At 41.1% G+C, this 19,786-nt stretch overlaps 1 protein-coding gene across 5 annotated transcripts in view; it reads left to right on the forward strand.

Annotated features, from left to right (window-relative positions):
* Nucleotides 1-209: 209 nt before the first annotated feature.
* The window catches only part of LOC129168484 (protein phosphatase 3 catalytic subunit alpha), a 90,586-nt gene continuing 71,009 nt past the window's right edge, over nucleotides 210-19,786 (forward strand). For 2 of the 5 annotated variants that reach the window (XM_054753804.1, XM_054753806.1), the window contains exon 1: nucleotides 211-558. In XM_054753804.1, the coding sequence (XP_054609779.1) occupies nucleotides 498-558 (61 nt within the window). In that variant the 5' untranslated portion in view covers nucleotides 211-497. Of the gene's footprint in view, nucleotides 559-19,786 lie in introns of all 5 variants that reach the window. The other 3 variants (XM_054753805.1, XM_054753807.1, XR_008566266.1) reach the window with 2 other exon arrangements.

The raw sequence follows: 19,786 nt of genomic DNA on the forward strand, positions 1-19,786 counted from the left end.
GAGGGTTAAAATAATCAATAATTATTATTAATTAAATCGTGCACATTTCTATTTGTGTTTTTCTTATAGATACGGCTCTCAAAATTTACCACAATCTCACTTGATTGGGCGAGAGAGAGAGGCTTTTTAGAAAGGAGCCTTCCGAGGGCACGGCATACTTCCGCTCTCAACCAATAGACACAACTGCAGCGTGAGTGGGGCGGGTGTAACGAGCAAGCATGTTCGTGTGCAGTGTACGTTGAGGCAGCTTGCAGCGGAGTAACAGTAAATCAGACCGAGCAGCTCCTGAAGCTCCAGCAGTGAAACTGTAAACCTTCTTGCTTGTATTTTTGGCTGCTGACAGGACAGCACTGAGATCACTGCGGTTGCCTTTTCTCGGCGAGACTCGAGAGTTGTTCAGCGAGAGAGCGACAACAACAACAACAGCAGTAGCTGGGTTAAGGACCGTTTTCCGCCTACTTTTCCTGCTAATATCTCAATATTATATCACACTGGAAATGTCCGAAAATAAGCCGAATGACGAGCCGAAGTTATCCACGACGGACAGGGTGGTGAAATGTGAGTACCTTTTTCTGCTTCTTTTTTTGCAAATAATTCACAGTCGTAGATGGTTGGCTAGCTATGGAGGAAGAGGGTGTTAGCCGGAGCGGTGACAGCGACTCTAGACGAGGAAGTGAGGGTTACTCCACTTTGTAAAGCCGAACAAGAATTGGCCTCCACACGAGTCTGCAGCTGCTCGCCTTTTCTTTTCTTTTCATGCATTGCATGAGAGATGCACGGTGATTTGCAGTGCCCACATCTTACGAGCCGTTTCTCTTCATTTTTTGCATGCACCACCAAATAGTTTTTACTAGGGGGCTTCTTTTTCCCTCCCACCCCTTTCACCATTGCATAATACTACTCTGACGCCTTTTTGTGAGATTGTACACAGCTCCTGCCTTCACACGTTCCACCTTTGCAATCCAGCATAAGAATACAATGAAGATCCAAATCGACCTTTGCGTGCACACAAAGCATGACAAGGATTATTCCCATCCCCTCCTCCGCTCTTTTTGGCCTTGTTTTTAGGGACAAAGTGAGTGCCAGAGTTTGTTGATGTGAGCTGAATGGATTTGTTCCAATACTAGTTGCAACCTCTCCTCCCTCATATTGGGCAGACTGTGCGGTGATGTAATTCTTGAGTAAAAGCCTGGTAACACACAAAGATTTTTAAAAATCATAACACATTTTTAAGATGTAAGAGACACACATGGGTATAAACGGTACGCCATAATAACAATACAGTACATACCTCAGTTTTAAGGTCACGGTTCAATTCATTTTTACTTGTCTTGCTTGCTTGCTGCTGTAACAAGTAAATTTCCCCGCTGTGGGATCAATAAAGTACATACAATACAATTTTGGGTACAGAAGGGAAACCCAAATGCAGCCATTAAACTGCTTAGCTTTTGTGTATGTAACTACTTATTTTTTAAACGAAGCATAAAGGCCAGCCTGTTAGCCTCATTTGTCACCAATCAACAATGTTGAGACCTTAGGGTTGTTTCAGAACTATAAACCAACCTTTAGGTACCAAATGGTCCCTCTCATTAAAGTGTAATAAAAATGCAGTGAATACATTTTGGCATCAAGTCTTTCCAACAAGACCTAACCATAGATACAGTATACATTTTATCAACACAAACACATGCAGGCGCGTGAGTGACAGAATAACTGTAATGCGATAGCTCCTCACCAGTTATTAGGGGTGCTCCAATCATGGATTTATGCTGTCCATTCCAGTACTCATCATCCATGAGTGAGATCGTATGATACTGATACCAATCATATGGATTAACTGTAAATTTTTCAATTTATTTATGATGAGTCCTCTTGGCCAGGGGCACTGTATAGGGAAAAGTTAGGACAATTCCAAGGGGCCCCAAAAATAGGCAAGAATTTTTTTCATGAGGCCCAGAATACCTGGCTGCATCCCTACTATTGGCTGAATGATCTGAAAAAAGGAACCATAAATTTCCTTAATTTAGACAAAAACCTATTTTACTTACTTTTTCAAGAGAACATACAGTACTGTATATCACTCATGAAACTTAGAGGATGAGAAGCCTTCTTGAAGGAGACTTTCGATGGGAGAATACATTCAATGATGGAGCTCTGGCAGGACTTCCAGGTCGCAAGTAGTGGCGCTTCATGTGAGAGAGCAGTCGGCGGAACCCGGTGTCTTCCTCCACTGAGAAAGGCTGGTCATCTAGTCCAGTTAATTCAGTTCTTTTTTGGGTTATTTGCATAGACTGACTGTCACTCACATACGGGCGAGTGTTGCCCAGTGTTTTGGCAGCCTTAGCTGCCTTTTGACTGATGCTGCACCATGAGTATCGAAAACTCACCATACTCCGTCAAGCGTTTGTTCTTCGAATACTGTATTAATTCAAAGCTTTTTAACGTGCAAGTGTTGCAGGATGCAAACTTTACATCACTCTGAACAGTTTGAAGGAAAGTGTGAGGGGGACACTACCCAAGATGTTAGAACAGGAAATTACACTGCACACATGGGTCTCCACAGGCTGCAGGCTGCAATGGTACAAGCCCCAGGTTTTTGTCATCGTCATTGAAAGGCATTGATCGGCATATGCTGATCACATACTTGTGTCCCCTGGTGGGGGCATGGACTGAAAATAATTGAGAACCACTGCTCTAAGACAACCTGAACAGTCCAGTTGCGATCGATTCAATGCACTGAGAATCACCTTTTTATATAGAACAAATCAACCAAAAGACCCCACAAAATAATTCACAAAGAGCCCCTGTTTTATGTTGTACCCCAATGGGGGTACAACATGGATTGTCATGCATTATTATTTTTGGAGCAAATGAGAGTTTATTAACACAAATGAGAGTTTATTAACACAAAAAGTAGTACCCTTTACCCTCTAATTAAAGCCTAATAAAAATATAGAAATTGTTTTTCACTTTTGCCATATCAAATCTTTGCAGATTGAACCATCCATCCATCCATTTTCTATACCGCTTCATCCTCATTAGGGTCGCGGCGGCATGCTGGAGCCTATCCCAGCTGACTTCGGGCGACAGGCGGGGTACACCCTGGACTGGTCGCCAGCCAATCACAGGGCACATATAGACAAACAACCATTCACACTCACATTCATACCTATGGGCAATTTAGAGTCGCCAATTAACCTAACATGCATGTTTTTGGAATGTGGGAGGAAGCCGGAGTGCCCGGAGAAAACCCACGCGCACACGGGAGAACGTGCAAACTCCACACAGAAATGCCCAGGGGAGAATCGAACCCAGGTCTTCCCGATCTCCAGGCTGTTCCTGTATTGGCCAACGTGCTAACCACTAGACCACCGTGCGGCCAGATTGAACCATATTTAAAAATATATATATATTGTTTTAATGTAAACTGCAATTAGAAAACCTATTCTCAACGTGGTTATAATGGGAGTCAATGGGACCAAATTGGTCCCAAGGGTAAAGAGTGTTAACACCTTGCATCGGAGGGGATCATGACATTTTAAAGGTAATCTTTAAAAAACAAATCCTGGCCAAGTTTCATGCGCTTAGCCTTACAACCAACCACCACAAGTTAGAATTTAGCCGTTGGTGTTGTATCTAGTTGCTGAAGCTGGAAACAGTCACATTCTCTCTGGGCTTTTTCCTAGTGAATATTTCAAAAGATCATCCCCCTCTGGTCGCCAGCAACTTGAAGGCTAATTAAAAATAGATGTGACAAGTGTGGCTTATGAAGAGATTTAACAATATTTCCGGGATGCTGGACTGCTTGAGTTTTATGGCTCTGATCCCACTATTCCATGTGTCACATAGGTCTTGTTTTCTACTTTATTGGTCCACGTCTACTCTAGTCTCATTTACGCACACGCACACAGAGTATATTAGTGATTGCTGTCAGGGAGGTACTCAGTCAAGTTTGGCGTCATGCGTCCATATTATGACAACACGAGCGCTTTTTGTGTACAAAGCAGCTCTCCAAAATAAAACTGTGCTAGCGGTGTGAAGTCATTTGTTTTGCACTGCCTATTTCGCCCTGCTACATGGTGTTGCTCTAATCCATTCACTTTCCCTCCCCATCATTCTACTCCAAAAACCCTCTACCACATGGGCCCTGTGCAATTGCATCATGACAGAATTTACAGTTAGCATCTGTACCGGAATGATTTTTGAATAATTTTGCCCCTTCCTCTTGGTGGAATTGCTCAAGATGTATTAATCACAATGAGGTGGAGCACAGGAAACGCCACTACTTGACCTTTCCAATAATTAGAGTAGGTTTCTATGAAATCCAAATTCAGTTTTTTTACATTTAAAGTTCTTAGAATTCTGTTTTTTAAACTTTTACACTTAACGTTACCACCCCGTGGGCTTTTTGGGTTAGTGAATAAAATGTCCATTAATTAAATGCAAAAATCCTTACATCTATTGATGCAGTACATCATTGGATAGTCCACTTTTTACACATTTTGCCCAGTACAGTGTTCCCTCGCTACATTGGAGGTCACTTTTTGCGGATTCGCTGTTTTGCGGGTTTTTAAGTGCAATTTTGAATATTTTTTTAACAGCATATGTGCACGCATTGTGTTCTACGTCCTATTGGTGCTCTGTTGAATGTTTGTTATTGTATTTACTTCTGCTACCAGTCGAGGGTGTTGTATACTCATGTTGAAGATGTGTGCAGCTCCACCCGATTGTGTGTTTACGTGCCTGTACGAGCAGTTAGGAACCCACATCAGACAATCGCCGGCCAAATATAGAGCCACAACATTGGCTAAGGGAGAACCCGCCCATTGTGTTGTGCATCCTGATTGGCTGTAGACCATTGTCAATCAATCTCCTTTGTGTCGTTGCTAGCAAACTGCAGACTGCGTGAGCTGCTTGTTAACCACCAATGAACAATATAAGAATAAGAAGAAGCTAAACTGACCAAATAAATCTTCGATTCAAGGAGAAGGACAAGAAGGAGGACGGCGGGGGAATATGTTTTAACAAGGATACAAAAACGCGACAGCTGAACAGCACCACTGTATTTGAGAAACGGATGTAGTTTTGTTAACTTTTCTAATGGGATGCATTATAAAAATGCCTCCTCAAAAAGATCAGACCTCACAAATCGCTCAGTGCCGAGCAATTTGTGAGGTCTGATCTTTTTGAGGAGGCATTTTTGTGGAGCAAATGTATTACTGTTTTGAACGCATACTGTTTTGAGAAGCCAAACTCTTTACTTAAATGATCCACCAACTAAGCAGAACTACGTTCCTCGTCACGGAAATTCAACCACAACTGGACTCACGGGACCAAATGGGGTAAGTCACTGTTGGTATAGTTCACTGCTGATGGGGATGTCATACAACTTCATGTCAAAAAGTCTCATCTTAATCTTAATGTAAAGATAATATATGGCATAATAATGTGAGTACACCGTATCAAAAGCAATAAACTTGAATTTCTTAAGACTATTTAAAATTGTAATTGGAATGTCAATTGCTTTTAAATAAAATACATTAAACAAACAAATAAAGAAAAATAAACAAAGAAGACAAATCAAAAAACCCCAGTGAAAATAAAATGGACCCAGTCTCTTTTAGCAAAAATTTTACTTAAATAAAAATCACAGTCGATCACAATATTTCTGATTTTGAATCAGTGTCACTTTTGTTAATGTCTGTAAAATAACCCTGAGAAATAACCCGCAAATACTCTGAATATGACATTGTGTGTCACAGCAGATGTCAGCTAATTTATATATACACTTCCTTGATGCAATAGGTCATTGGACAATTTTTCCCAGTAATTCAGAAGCGGATGTAGCTTGGCTAACTTTTCTGATGGAATGTCAACCACTGCAAACATTTCTACAAAATCCTCAACAAATTGTAATGTCCGTGCTTGTGGTTAAGGAAGACGTAGTCACCAATGCAATTCGAATTGTATTGTAAGGTAATTTTTATGACACCTTTTATTTTGTTTACACAAAAAGACAGGATGTGGCGCTCTTATTTTGAAGGCGGGAAGTGTACTGTGTGTGTTGAGAATTTTTATTGACCGTTAAGATGAGCTATGAGCAGAAAGATATGTGCCTCTCCCCTTATTTCACTGAAAACCTGGACAATGTCTGCTGGCATCGTAAAACACTCGCTTACATTAACATTGGTAAAAGGCAACATGGTGTACTAGCATGTTCTGCTAAACTAAGCTAACCCAGCTGGCTTCCAGCCACGCTCTGTAAGAGATTTTCCACCAACTTTTGCCGGTGTTTCAGGCTGCTGTATCGTGTGGTTAATTGTTTGATTATTGTGACAGGCCTAATTGGATATGTAAGATGAATGGAAAATATGCCTGTCAACTGTTGCCTCGCTCCAAATCGCAGTAATGGTGTTTCCCGGTCAGTATAGTTGGGGATGAGGGTCCTTCAGAGCCCCCCCAGTGGCGCACAGGGTCCGCATCACGACGACGGGAGATGGAGCACGTGTGACATTTTGTAGCGGAGAGGCTAACCTCTTTTGATCGCTCAATCTGTCGTGCATGGGTTGGAGAGATGATTATAATGACATTTTACCACCTATTTACAATTTAGCATTCATCTAATGTTATTGCTGTGGCTTAAAATAGCTTCAGGAGGTTTTATTAATAGTCCTTTCAAGCACCACTATAACAAGGAGAGCAGTGGAATTGAGTCTCTTTGGAAAAGATTTGCTGCTATTGATCCCTCCCTGATTTGTTTCTGCACTTTCTTCTGGTGCATTTTAATCAACATGAGTGTCTTTGCTGTAGAGGAAACAAGATATTAAAGTATTCTTATTATTGCACTGCAGACTTGCAAATGAACTGATTGTGGGAATGCAAACACATAGCAAGGATTCTTTTAATTGTGAAATGGAAGCCCTTCATTAGACGCAATCGAGGCAGGCTTTTAAATCAAATGGTGATCAATAGCTCTAGAATCAGTACTTGTATATCCACAATAATGATTAACTGGACTTCCAGTGGCGATTTTAACTGCAAAAAATGAACTGTTTTTGCTGTTAACTACCATATAGACATGCAGTATCAATTTGTTTTGGCCTGTATTGCATCATTATGCAGGTGTCCTCCTGTGTTGTGATGCTTGGGCGTGTTGTTTTGAACTCGACTAAAAGTCAACATTTGCCGCTCATTAGATTTAAGCAGGAATTAGGCTCTGTTGTGGATTTAGGACACAGCAAAGCGACGGATTTGGACAGATTAAGCTCCATATAGGAGGATAAAGGCAGCTCCGCTCAGAAGGTTGTAATCTGACTCCGTGCATTAGCTGCTACTCCTGCTAATTCACGTGAACAAATGGATATTGTTGGGTGTCAATAAAGACATCGGGTGGAGGGGAAACCTGTGGATTGATGGAGTTGATGTGTTGCAGGGTGAAGCTATAAGGGCCCCTCTTATGCAAAAGTGACTTTTTAATGGTGTTATAACAGTAATATGTGTGCCTCGAGCCTGTTTATGAGCAACCAAATGTGAGAATAATTTGTCATCTCTCTTGCTTGCTCCATTTTGAGAGAAGAGGCGCTCAAAACAGTTGCTTTTGATGTTGCGTGTTTTCATAACATCATGAAGGAAAAACCTCCGTCCTCATGGACATGATACCGCCTCTGACCCGCCTCGAGCTAGATGAGCCCCCGCGATGTATACACCCACCACTTTGCAAAAAAATGGTGTCCTCCTGTTGCACTCCTTAATGTTACTTATTTTAATGTGTTGTATGGCATCTGGTAAGTTGGGCAAGTGCAGAGTTACTGTGTATGTGTAAAAAATATGGAAAAAGTGGATTAAGTGCACAACAGCGCTTCTTGGGAGACACTCTGAGTGGACAAACAACTCCATCTATCCATCCGTTTTCTATAGCACTTGTCCTCAGTAGGGTCACGGGTATGCTGGCGCATAGCCCAGCTGTCTTGGGCTACAGGCAGGGTACACCCTGGACTGGTGGCCAGCCAATCGCAGGACACATATAGACAAACCATTCATAAACAACCATTGTGTGAACAAATTGTGGCACCTTTCATTCCTTCATTCATTTTCTAAACCGTTTGCCCTCCCTGGGGTCATGGTTATGCTGGAGCCTATCCCAGCTGTCTTCAGGCGAGAGGCGAGGTGAACCCTGGAATGGTTGCCAGCCAATCGCAGAGCACATAGAGTCATAGAAAAAAATGATTAGACCACCCAATCAATCAATCATCAAATGTACGTGTAGTTGTACCAGGCATTAAAATGGATCAATAAACTGATGCAACAATGGTGGTCTAATCATTTTTCCATGACTGTAGAGACAACCAACCATTCACACTCACACCAATGGACGTGTGTCTGGCCAACACACTTCTTATATACAATTGCGGCACCTCTCAGACTTAAGGGCCCAACCCAGAATGGCATGAGCACCCCTCAGCATGTTTCATCTTGCAGCCAGGAGACATCATCGCACCGTCCTTTTGTGTGCAACAAAAAGCCATTTCGAACAGAGATGAGAGTCATGTGGGATTAGATGCTTCTTTTGGAGCTGCCACATAGTCAATACAGTCAGTGTCTATAACATGTACACAGCCACTGTACGTGTTTGGGCCAAGTGGGGGAGGAGAGGCGAACCCGGTAGACTGGAAGAAAATGGGGGGTTCACGTTGTAATAAATCTGCTTCCTCCTCACCTCACAGAGTGTGCCAAGGCAGTAGGTTAATGGGATTGTATGGATTTTAACACATTGCGCGGCTATACACTTAGTCACATGAGCTAAAACATGAGTCATAGGTCAGATGGCTGGATGAAAGGTCAGCACCACTTGTGCAAGGTCTTAAATAGGGTGGGGCAGCGATGGGAAGTCGAACAATAAATGACGTCTGTCTCATGTAAGCCAGGGTTTCAGGATGCTCGCTGATGTGGAAGTTCGGTGTAAATAAAGGACAGGATCTATGGCTAGGCAGGTTTATTACGCCATTGTTAGCAACAGTCAAGGGACCTTCAGGGTTTCCCCGAGGATTTTTTTAAGCTGTGGTGGTGGGCTGCATGGGAGGGTGGACTGCCACCGCTGTGTCGTGCAGACGCTTGTTTTTTTTTAATAACAAATATCAATTTTTTATGACTTATTTATTAACTTATTTGTTTAGTTCTTTAAACAATTAGCAGAACATGAACCGAGAACATTGCAAAACTCAGAGCACTGCCAACATTGAAATTGCACTTTATTTACAAAGCACATATCCACTCAGTGTGCTCATTTGTCATCAAATACAGGTGTCATGTTTGAATAGATTGCGTATAAAAATATAATTGGGGAACTACTCAAAATCAACTGGTGAGCTACTTCTAGCATAGGCGCTACCTGTCGGAGACCCCTGTGATGGCGTCACTGCCAAAAAAAAAAGGCCAGAAATGGAATGAGATTGAAACGTGAGCAATCACACACGCTGAAATAGATAGGCTTAGCATGTGATAAGATGTTGTCAATTGACTATACATTTAACGGGCTGTTGTTCATTCTCCCGATAATGAGAGACAGACTGAAAGTCAACACAACACATCTGAGTGCCAGCAAGGCAGACAGGTGATTCTGGTGCATGCTTATCAAAATAAAGTGCAGTGAAACATTTTTATGATATTTTAAATCGTTTAAAAATGTGAGTAAATAATAAGGTATACATGTAATTTATAGAGCATATATACTGTATCCATTCATACAATATATTACTTTTAAAACCCTAATTTTTATGGTGTGGCAGCTTTTATTTTGTAGTGGCGCACCTCCACGATCCGTTACATGTAGCGGAAACCCTGACCTCAACACACTTCCGGCCTTCAAAATAAAGAGCGCTTTCGATTATATCCTGTTCATCTGTGTTCACAAACTAAGGGTTTCATAAAAAATAGCTTACAACAACATTGTGGCAGCAAACAAAGTATTTTACTTTGGAAAAGTAAACAACTTTGGTGAAAGTATACTCATGTAAAAACAAACTTTATAACATTTATATTCAAGTTGAATGTTTTGATATTGATATACGGGTTCAAAAATAGCCCTAGTAAAGTTGATAAAAAGTTCATATCATTACACAATTCACAGAGAAGTTCAGACATTTCATCCAAAAAAACTATGCTTAGCACCCTCATTTAAACCATGCAAACATTTGTGACCCTGCTATTGAAAAGCATCGGAATCGAGAATCGTTAAGAAACGGAATCGAAACTAGAGCTGGGAACCGGAATCGCTCAAATTCAAACGACGAATCCTAGTCTTAACCAACAATATGTAATATTAGGGCTGTCAAATGATTACAATTTTCATCAGATTGGTCACAGTTTTCAAATTGAATTCAATCACACTTTCAAAGTGTTATTACGAGCAATGAGGGGTATACTTCCACATTTAGAGTTACGTAGTGCACTTTGACCGCATCATCGCGTGAACAGCGCCTGGCCAGCACAGAGAGCACAGTGTTAGTTTGGTCCTGCTCTAACATAAAAAAAGGAGACAATTATAGATGTGTTCATTGTTTGTGTGCGTTATATGAATCTACAAGCGAATTTAATGATTGTGTTTACATCAAGAGTGAGTTACTTTGAGTGTTAGTGATAAGAATATATATTGTTTATCTTTGTCTTTCTGTTTATTTAGACCACACGTACACGCTAGGGCTGGGCAATATGGACCAAAACTCATATATTTGTGCTGAATATTGATATACGATATCTACCCCGATATTCTGTCCACAAAGTGAGTTTAGACAAAGTCAAAGTCTGAAGACGTGTGAAATTGTTTCATTAAAATAAAAGAAAAATAGCTGCTAAAATAAAATAGTCCATTCTCTTTGTGAAATAAATAGTACAAGCAGTAAAATAGTCATCAATCTTCTGAGCTAAATTTTTCGCTAGTCGCTTTTGAGAAAATACGTCGTCAAGAGGGTTTGGAATGTCGCCAGATGTATCACGGAGTACGGAGGGGGCTCTGACACACAGCAGAGCGAGACAGACCTCTTTGTCAAGATACAAGAGAACAGCGAAAATCCAGTCTATATCAATATGAACGATGTGTTTGTTTTTTATATCGTGCTTAAAAGAAATATTGGTATTTTAAAAATATCGATATATCGTCCAGCCCTATTAAACGCATAATAAGGATGTTGCGATGTTCCAAGTGCGGAGTGTCTGTGAATGCACCGTGAGCGAGTGAGCCGAGAATGAGGAAGTGTTGTTCCAAGGAGAGATGTGTTTGTGAGTGGGAGAGACATACAGTATATGGTAGGGCTGGGAATTTTTGGGATACCTCACGATACGATACGATGTGCGACTCATCCACGCTATAAAAGCCAAAGTGAGTCTACACTTTTGATTTTAACTGCGCTGGCGCCTCTTTCCGTTTAACTCCATTGCACGAGATTGCCATAAGCAAGCGTTTGAGCGCCTCTTCTCCCCAAAGTGGAGCAAAGAGTGAAGGAGATGCTCATAAATAGGCCATAGGGACATATTACTGTTGCAATATTTGTCAGTCACTTTTGCATATTAAACGACCTTTAAAACTCAACTACACCTAGGGCATTTAGTATTTTAGTACATTAAAAGAATGATAATTATGTATATCACGCGCGACACAGCAGGCTGAACATTTCCTGTTATGGAATTAGGTCAGTATGTCACCCTGCCTTGTTCCTGATGCATTTTTAAAGCTGGTGCCAAAAAGATAAATGCCATTCTTAAGCATGGGGAATCTCAACGTTACTATGAATTGCCACACCTTTTGAATGGCCTGGCTGTTTATGTAACACACAGAACGAACACACACACACACACACACATAATTATGTGGCAATTCTGGCTTTTTTGTGCTTAATGAGAAACTGCTCACAGAAAAATGCTTGGAATGTCAGAATGAAACCTCTCCACAGTAAGGTTTTACTTGGGGCTAAACCACCACTGTGCACACACACTGAGACTCAGGTTTTTCCTCCTTTTTTGTCCTTATTATCGCATGGGGGCTCCATGTGGTGAAAACATACGTGTAGTCTAATTCTACGGTGAGCAGAACAGGGGCAAGCCTCTGCATGCATGCTGTTTTGAACCACTGATAATGAAAATGCTCATTTCAGAGAGCAGAGAATGGGAACGTTGAACTCTATCAGGGATTAAGTTAGCTGCCACATGTCCTCATTTTACAATGTTGTGTTACAACGTTTCATGGTTATGAACACACTCCCATAAATGATTAATACTATACAAAAAGAACTGGTTATGTGCACGCCGGTGAAGAATAAGACGTAGCTAGAGCGATAGATACTTTATTCATCTCCGAGAGAGTAGTGGCGCGTTGCTACACTGAGGAAAGACAAAGTTCGAGTTCATCATTGCATATTTTATTTATTTCCTAAATACTGCACAAGGTTTATAGTGTCATTATTTTAACTCCTATTTGCATCTTGACTTATTTTTCCTATTAGCTACTGTATGTCTTAAGACTCTCATAACTGTTAACACAAAACATGTTTTATACGTTTACATTTATAGTTTCACTTGCATAAAACAATGCATATATATATGCATATAAATGACGAATAAAAGTTATAAATGAACGTTAAAGGTTACTTTTATCTTCATGGAAGACATAACTGTTCCCAAAGATACGATGTGGCAGCAAGATCAACCACCACCACCTTGCTGTTTTACTGTAGTGACATCAAGAATCACGTCTTCAAAGGTAAAAGTAACGTTAAATGTTCATTTATCCCTTTCGTTCATCATTTATATGTATTTGGATGCATTTCAAATTAGTTTTCTGCATGTAAAACTATAGTTGTAAAACTATAAAAACATGTTTTGTGTTAACATTTTTTGATTTTGAGTGATTGGGCTAAACACCCTAACAATAAAGTGTGAGAAATTTCAAGTCAGTCAAGCATATGAGGTTTAATATTAGCGCTACTATGTGGTGTATTTGTCAGACAAATAATAAAACATGCATGTTTTGAAAAAGGTTCTCACTTTTGTGTGCAGTTATAGAAGAGTTAGCTTACATATGCAAATACAAATACATGCAGCATCTGACAGTACAGTTGTCCCTTGCTCCATCATGGTTCGAAAATTGTTTTCTCACTCCTGCGGTTTTTCAAAAATTAATTTACTGATGAATGATCGCTGTTTCATGGCCGTACTTCAGCTGAAACCCAATTCAAAAATTGATTAATTAATAAATGATTGCTGTTTCATGGCCGTATTTCATCTGAAAACCAACTCTTAATCCCCAACGTCACTTCTTGTCCACACGACATTTATTGAAACACACGAGAACGAGTCATATTTATGTCTTAAATTGCTTATTTTCTCTGATTATATGTAATATATTGAGTAATATGAGCGTAAAGGTGACCTGTATGGGTGTTATTTCATGTCTAGAGGGCTCTAATAATGCTAAAAGTTGTATTTAGAAAGTCATAAACAGGATTTTAAGAGACTAATCCATGCCTTTGTATCTAGCAGGCTAGACTACTGTAAGGGGCTTCTCGCAGGTCTCACTAAACGAGCTGTAAAACAGCTGAAGTACATCCAGAATGCTGCTGCTCGAGTCCTGACAAGAACCAGGAAATATGACCACATTAGTCCAGTATTCAGGTCTCTGCGCTGGCTTCCTGTCACTCAGAGAATAGACTTTAAAACGGCTCTGTTTGTGTACAAGTCTTTTCATGGTCTTGCGCCAAAGTTCATCTCTGACATGTTAGAGCCACATAAACCATCTCGGTCTCTGAGAAGCTCATAGAGTGGTCTCCTGTGGGTGCCCAGAGTCAAAACTAAACAAATTGAGGCTGCATTTCAGTTTTATGCTGCCAAAATCTGGAACAGTCTTCCAGACTATGTGCGACACTCCTCCACTTTGGCAATGTTCAAATCCAGGTTGAAAACACTTCTATTCAACTGTATACTGGAAGTATTTTATTTGCACTCTTCAATTTTAATACTTTTTTTTTATTTTGGGGGTTTTATGGAAATGTATGTAATGGTTTTAGAACGATTTTATGTTTTCCTGGAATGATTTTATGAAGTGCTTTTACCTTTCTTTTCTGTAAAGCACTTTAAATGACCTTGTGTACGAATTGTACTCTAGAAGCGGACTTGCCTTGCCTATTTCTATGTTAGGAATTATTGTGTTCCCACTAAATATCTGCAGCAATGTGCTCTGAAATGCACAACCTAAATTGCAAGTTTTGTATGTTTTTGCCAAACAAGATGGCAATCTTTGTTTGCAGCCAACGCACCTCTTGCATTTCATTCTTTTCAGGCTGTTAAATAAGCCATATCGGCTGTCTATGCAGTTCTCGGAGCTCTCTCCGACTCCGCATTGACCCTTAGGGTATAGAGCCACATTCCACTGCAGTTTTGCTTTGGAGAAGCATTAGGCACGCAGGACGGGACGGCGCCCTTTCAGACATGTTACCGTGATGGTTTCTTGGTGACCAGCAGAGAGATCTCGTGCAGCTTGTTGATTGTACTTTGACAGATTCCAATGTGGCTTTTTGCGCTTTAAGGGATGTGTCGAACTTGAAGGATGCAGTGTTAAAGCAACTTCCTGGATGTGTGTATTGGACTGTTAACACACCTACATCACTCAGCAACCTGCTTGCTATGCTTCACTTCATATGTAAGAGACTGGTTTGGTTTTTAATCTGCAAATTGGATCTGGGTGTCAAGTATTTTATATATGTTCATGTTGTTTTCTCCCTCCACCTTCTTTGTTTGAAATGACAACCCCAGGAAGGAGTTTCTTTCAGGTGTTGCAAGCTAACTAACCACATTGTGCAGACATGAGAGAAACTCCAGCTATACAAATACAGCTGGAGGTGAGTGGAAGGCTCAAGGTTTATTTACATTTGTTGGCACACGTTGATCGCAGGTCGTAGGATGACGGATACATCTTGTTTTCCACATGCGGCTAGGTGCAGAGTTTTTCAATCACAAAAAGCCAAAGAAAATGAAAAACGGTCCCCGAGTTAATGCTTTTATGCTCTGTTAGGTTCGTTGACGTCTCATGTAAAAGTGGTTGGGACATTGAAGTTTTACATTTAGAGCGGTGATTCTGAAGTGGGGGCTCGCGGACAGCTTGTCAAACACAGTAGGGGTGCATGTTTTGACAGGTTTTTTCACTTTTGTGTGCAGCGGTTCATGAGTAGAAGAGTTACTTTACACAAACAAATACATGCATTGACTGCACAAATACCATCTTAGCCAAAAATATTGACATGCCAAAGATGCCAATGTTTATAAGTGAAATATCAAATTTTGTGGTCTTATTTCATGGAATTTTGATATTTAAGTTCGCATTTTTCATGTAATACAGACAATTAATCATGTGTAATTACTAGGGCTGAGATGAAAATGTGACAAAATTCTTTATTTGGAGAAAAGCTGTATCGTGAGAACGAGGTAGCCAGAAGCCAATCAGACGGAACTATGGCATGGCTACTATGAATGAAAATACAGTAATGTGGAAGTGGCAGGATGCGAGGCATTATTGGAAGCGCACATTAAGTGCTTTAGGCACACCTGGCAATCTAATCTACTGTGGTGTTCGTCGGTGAATGACGTGTTGCTGTTTTTTTTTTGGCATTAAACCGCTTTCTACTTGTTGATGTTCAAGGAGAAGTCCTAGTAATTCTACATTTGATCAACTTTACATAAAGATTTGTCAGATCAACCCACGTAGATGTTCGGACTTGTCTGCACCCTTAATTCACAAGCGGTTCTATTGGCGCTTATTGCATTTGGTTAAGCGCCAGCTTTCAAGCACCGGCAGCAGCAACAACAACAATTGTGACAACAAGAACAGAACAACAGAAACATACAGAACGACATCAGCAAATAAATGTCTGTGACAACTATAAAGACGAACAAGGACATAAGGACAAAGGACAAAACAATATCAACAACCACAATGACAACGCTGTCAATGACAATCACACATAATAGCAGTCGTGAAATGATGAACTATGACAGTGATCACAGTGACAATACTGCATTGAAACAGTCACACATAATAGTAGTCATGAAATGATGAACTATGATAGTGATCACAATGACAATACTGCATTGAAACAGTCACACATAATAGTAGTCATGAAATGATGAACTATGATAGTGAACAGAATGATAATGACTGTAATGCACATCATTGTAAAAAAAAATATATAAAGGTGCAAGAATGTGTGGGCGTGTAATTGTCACTGAGAATGCATGAAAGGAAAGGGGCCGCCTTCCGCCTCCCAGAGAGCCCCGCCCCAAATAGCCAGGCCGAGCCCCCGCCGCCAGAAGGCCACCAGGCCCACAGGGGCAGGCAGCACAAAGATCAGTGCCCCAAGAGCCAGCCCAGAGAGCCCTCCCCCCCGGGAAGACCAGCAAGGGGCCGAAGAGAGGTAATCCCAGCCAAGGACAGGGCGCCGGCAGGCCGGAGGACTGCCAACCCCTGAGATCAGCGAGAGATCACACCCCACAAAGGCAGACGAGTACCGGGGGCCACAAACCGGCAGGCCCAGAGACGCCCCCACAACCGGAAAGAAGCCCGCCCGCGCCGGAAGCGCCAATCCCCGCCCACCGCCACCCCCACCCCCAGGGAGCGGAGCCCGGTCCGCCCCGGGCCAACCCCCGCCCGACCCCTGACACAGGGCCGCCCCGCCCAGGGATGCAGGAGGCACACCCTCCACCCACCAGGCACGGGCGGCAGAGATGTATCACCCAGCACCCGACCCCACGGAGCAAACCCCTCTATGCCCCCCCCAATAATGAGTAAGTAAACACTTAAGTGTTTTGTGCATTATACATTTATTCGGTAATCAAATACAAGCCATCAACAAAGGTGAAGCATCTGCCGAGCTGGTGCGCGGCAGCGAGCCCCACCCCCGTTACGCCGTGCAATGCATGTGTGAAAGCTGTAAAAAAAAAAAAAAAAACCCTCCATAATGCAACCCAGCCCCTGACGAACATCACCAAGAAGGCAGAGCTTGGACACACTCTCCTTCCTGGCAAAACATGCATGGGTGTCCAAAGTGTGGCGCAGAGGCCATTTGTGGAAAATGGCTCATTGTAGAAATAAAATAAACATAAAACAACAAAAGTGGAAAAATAGAGCAAAAAGACATAATATAACTAGACAAAGCTAGAGTGTTGATGCTAATAACTAATAAAAACACAAATATTTGTCTTTCAATATATGTAGAATGTTTTTTTCTAAATTGTTTTTTTTTTTAAATTGTAACTGTCAAAACAGACAGCTGGACAGCCCTTACGTAAATAGACAAAGACAAGGTGACAAGAGAAAAACAGTGAGCTTTATTATTATTATTATTATTATTATTATTATTATTATCATAACAGTGGTTTACTTGGTCACAAAAAATGTTGACAATAATAACTTTGAGCATCAATTTGTATGACAATAAACATTTAAAAACACACCTGCATTGTTTTTTGACTCCATTAAATAAAGTTTGTCCAGTCATATTTTTTTGTCTCATTTTTGTACTTTTCTTGAAATTCATGTTAAAATCTTGTGCATCATTTCGTCTCGTGAGTTTGTGTTTCGTGACACCTCTAGTATTTACAGTAAAAAAGACGACATGCGCATATGTATAAAACAATTATAGTATTATATAAATAAAAAAAAACAATTATAGTAATCCCTCGTTTATTGTAGTTAATTGGTTCCAGACCCGACCATAAGTAAATTGGCGCAAAGTAGGATTCCTTATACAGAATAGGGCTCTGTGACTTCCGCATTGACGGAATCTTGGAATTGGCCAATAAACACGGAATTTACTGTCAAACACGGAATCTTGCTGAAAGTGACATAATATAAATGAAATGAAGTCATCATGAGGAGACAGAATGTTCATGTGGCAAAGTGAAACAATACAAACTTGTTGTTTTAACTGCACTTGAGGTAGTTCTCTCAAATAGAAATAAAAAGTTTAGAAAATTGCTGTACAAACTACGAAATTATGTCACTTCTTTTTAGTCTGTTATTTTGCACATTTTAATAAGAAACAAAAGAGGTTACACTGCAGGCCTGATTTGAGGCTTTTATCAAAATAAAGTGCACAGCAGAATTTTGCGTTTACAAATAAAGGAAATCACAAGGTTTGAGGTGGTTAGTAAAATAATAATCTGCAGGACACAGTAATGGCTGGTCATCCAATGCCATGAACTCCATAATTTTCCCAAGAGTATCTTTGCTTTTTTTACTGCTCATAAGCACTAACAGCAGGCCACTGTTGCAATAGGATTGTAAAGTAAGTTGAGTTAGCACAAGTTGCTGGGGTAATGTTTTGAGTGTAACACCGTACTGGAAGAGAGCAAGGCTAGTTGTTCATGTGAGGATTGTACCTGCTGCAAAGTTTTTGAAGTGGAAGTGAGCAAATATACAGCTCTAGCTGTCCACCCTTTATGGTGAAGTAAGTGGCTAGAGTGAAACAGCTGCTGTCTGGCTCTACGCCCCCGCTAGCTTTAGCTTTACATGGCCGTGCTGTCGACTGTTTACCTGTACAACAGATGCACCTGCGGAGGTAGTTAAGATCGGTGGATGAGATCAGTTTCTTGTGTAAGGATCGGCCGATCGACGATCCCTGAAATGAAGGAAATTGGAAATTCATTACTGTGCAGCCTTGGGTCCCATGACAAAATTACGCTAAGGAAACCGCACCAAAGTGCGCACCAGGTATGAGTTTTGCATTTTTGGTCTGGACCGGAGTACCGAACCACAATTTCCAGTTTCCCTGGTGTATAGCACCTTGTGTAACTATTAGGGGTGTCCTGGGACACTCAGTTCATGAGAAGAGACGACACACATGATTGGGTCTACGAGATGAGGCGAGACAAGATTTCAACATTACTTTTAAGAAAAGTACAATGAAAAAAACCTAACAAAATGTATGACAGTATATTGCAATGTACTAATTTAATTTCTACTACAGTAACTTGCATTGCTCCTCACGAGGCTACATTCTTATGGACTGTGTGTATGGCACCAGCCCCGCCTCCACCCACCAAGACAAAGAGACTGCATGACGGACAAAAGGGTTCACTCTGTTCATGCTGTTGTTCTATGGAACAAATGCACAGAGTGAACTCTCTTCCTGCCTGCTTGCCTGAGGCGGGAGGCGAGGAAAACAGACACGCATGCACATGCCAATATATTGAGGCCAGCAAAGTTATCAAGATCATTTTCATTTACTGTGTGATTAATTCATTAATTCATTATCATTCCAGGGCTAGTGCCCACAAGACTTTTGTTCTGAACAAGAAATCTTGTCAGGTTTTAATCTCGCAAGATCTTGTGACACCCTAAGAACTATTGTTGCTTTTTAAGATGCTCTGTAAATAAAGTTGATTAAAGTTTGAAGGCAGCCTTCAAGACATGGTTTTAGGCCAAATTTGGTTGTAATTCTGCATTTTACGACTTTAGGGGCATTCAACTTCAGAGGCGGTACTGCACTGTGCTCAGTGAAAGTACTTGGTCATGATGGCGCTTAACAAGAGTGTTCTCTAAGACAGAACGGCCAACGCTGCTGGTGGTAGGCCACTCAACCTCTCCTGCCCACATGGCAAGAGGAGAGAAGAGGACCTGGCCCACTCGCTCAAAACAAACTTTGCAGAGGCTGAACAGAGCCAGAATCGTGACTGAGGTGTGTGTTATTTTGGAGGTAGGACTCTGCTCACAATGCCGCTCTGCACTTGATGTGAAGCCACATTT

This window comes from Dunckerocampus dactyliophorus, chromosome 15 (genome assembly GCF_027744805.1).
Source record: "Dunckerocampus dactyliophorus isolate RoL2022-P2 chromosome 15, RoL_Ddac_1.1, whole genome shotgun sequence".
Taxonomy (NCBI): domain Eukaryota; kingdom Metazoa; phylum Chordata; class Actinopteri; order Syngnathiformes; family Syngnathidae; genus Dunckerocampus; species Dunckerocampus dactyliophorus.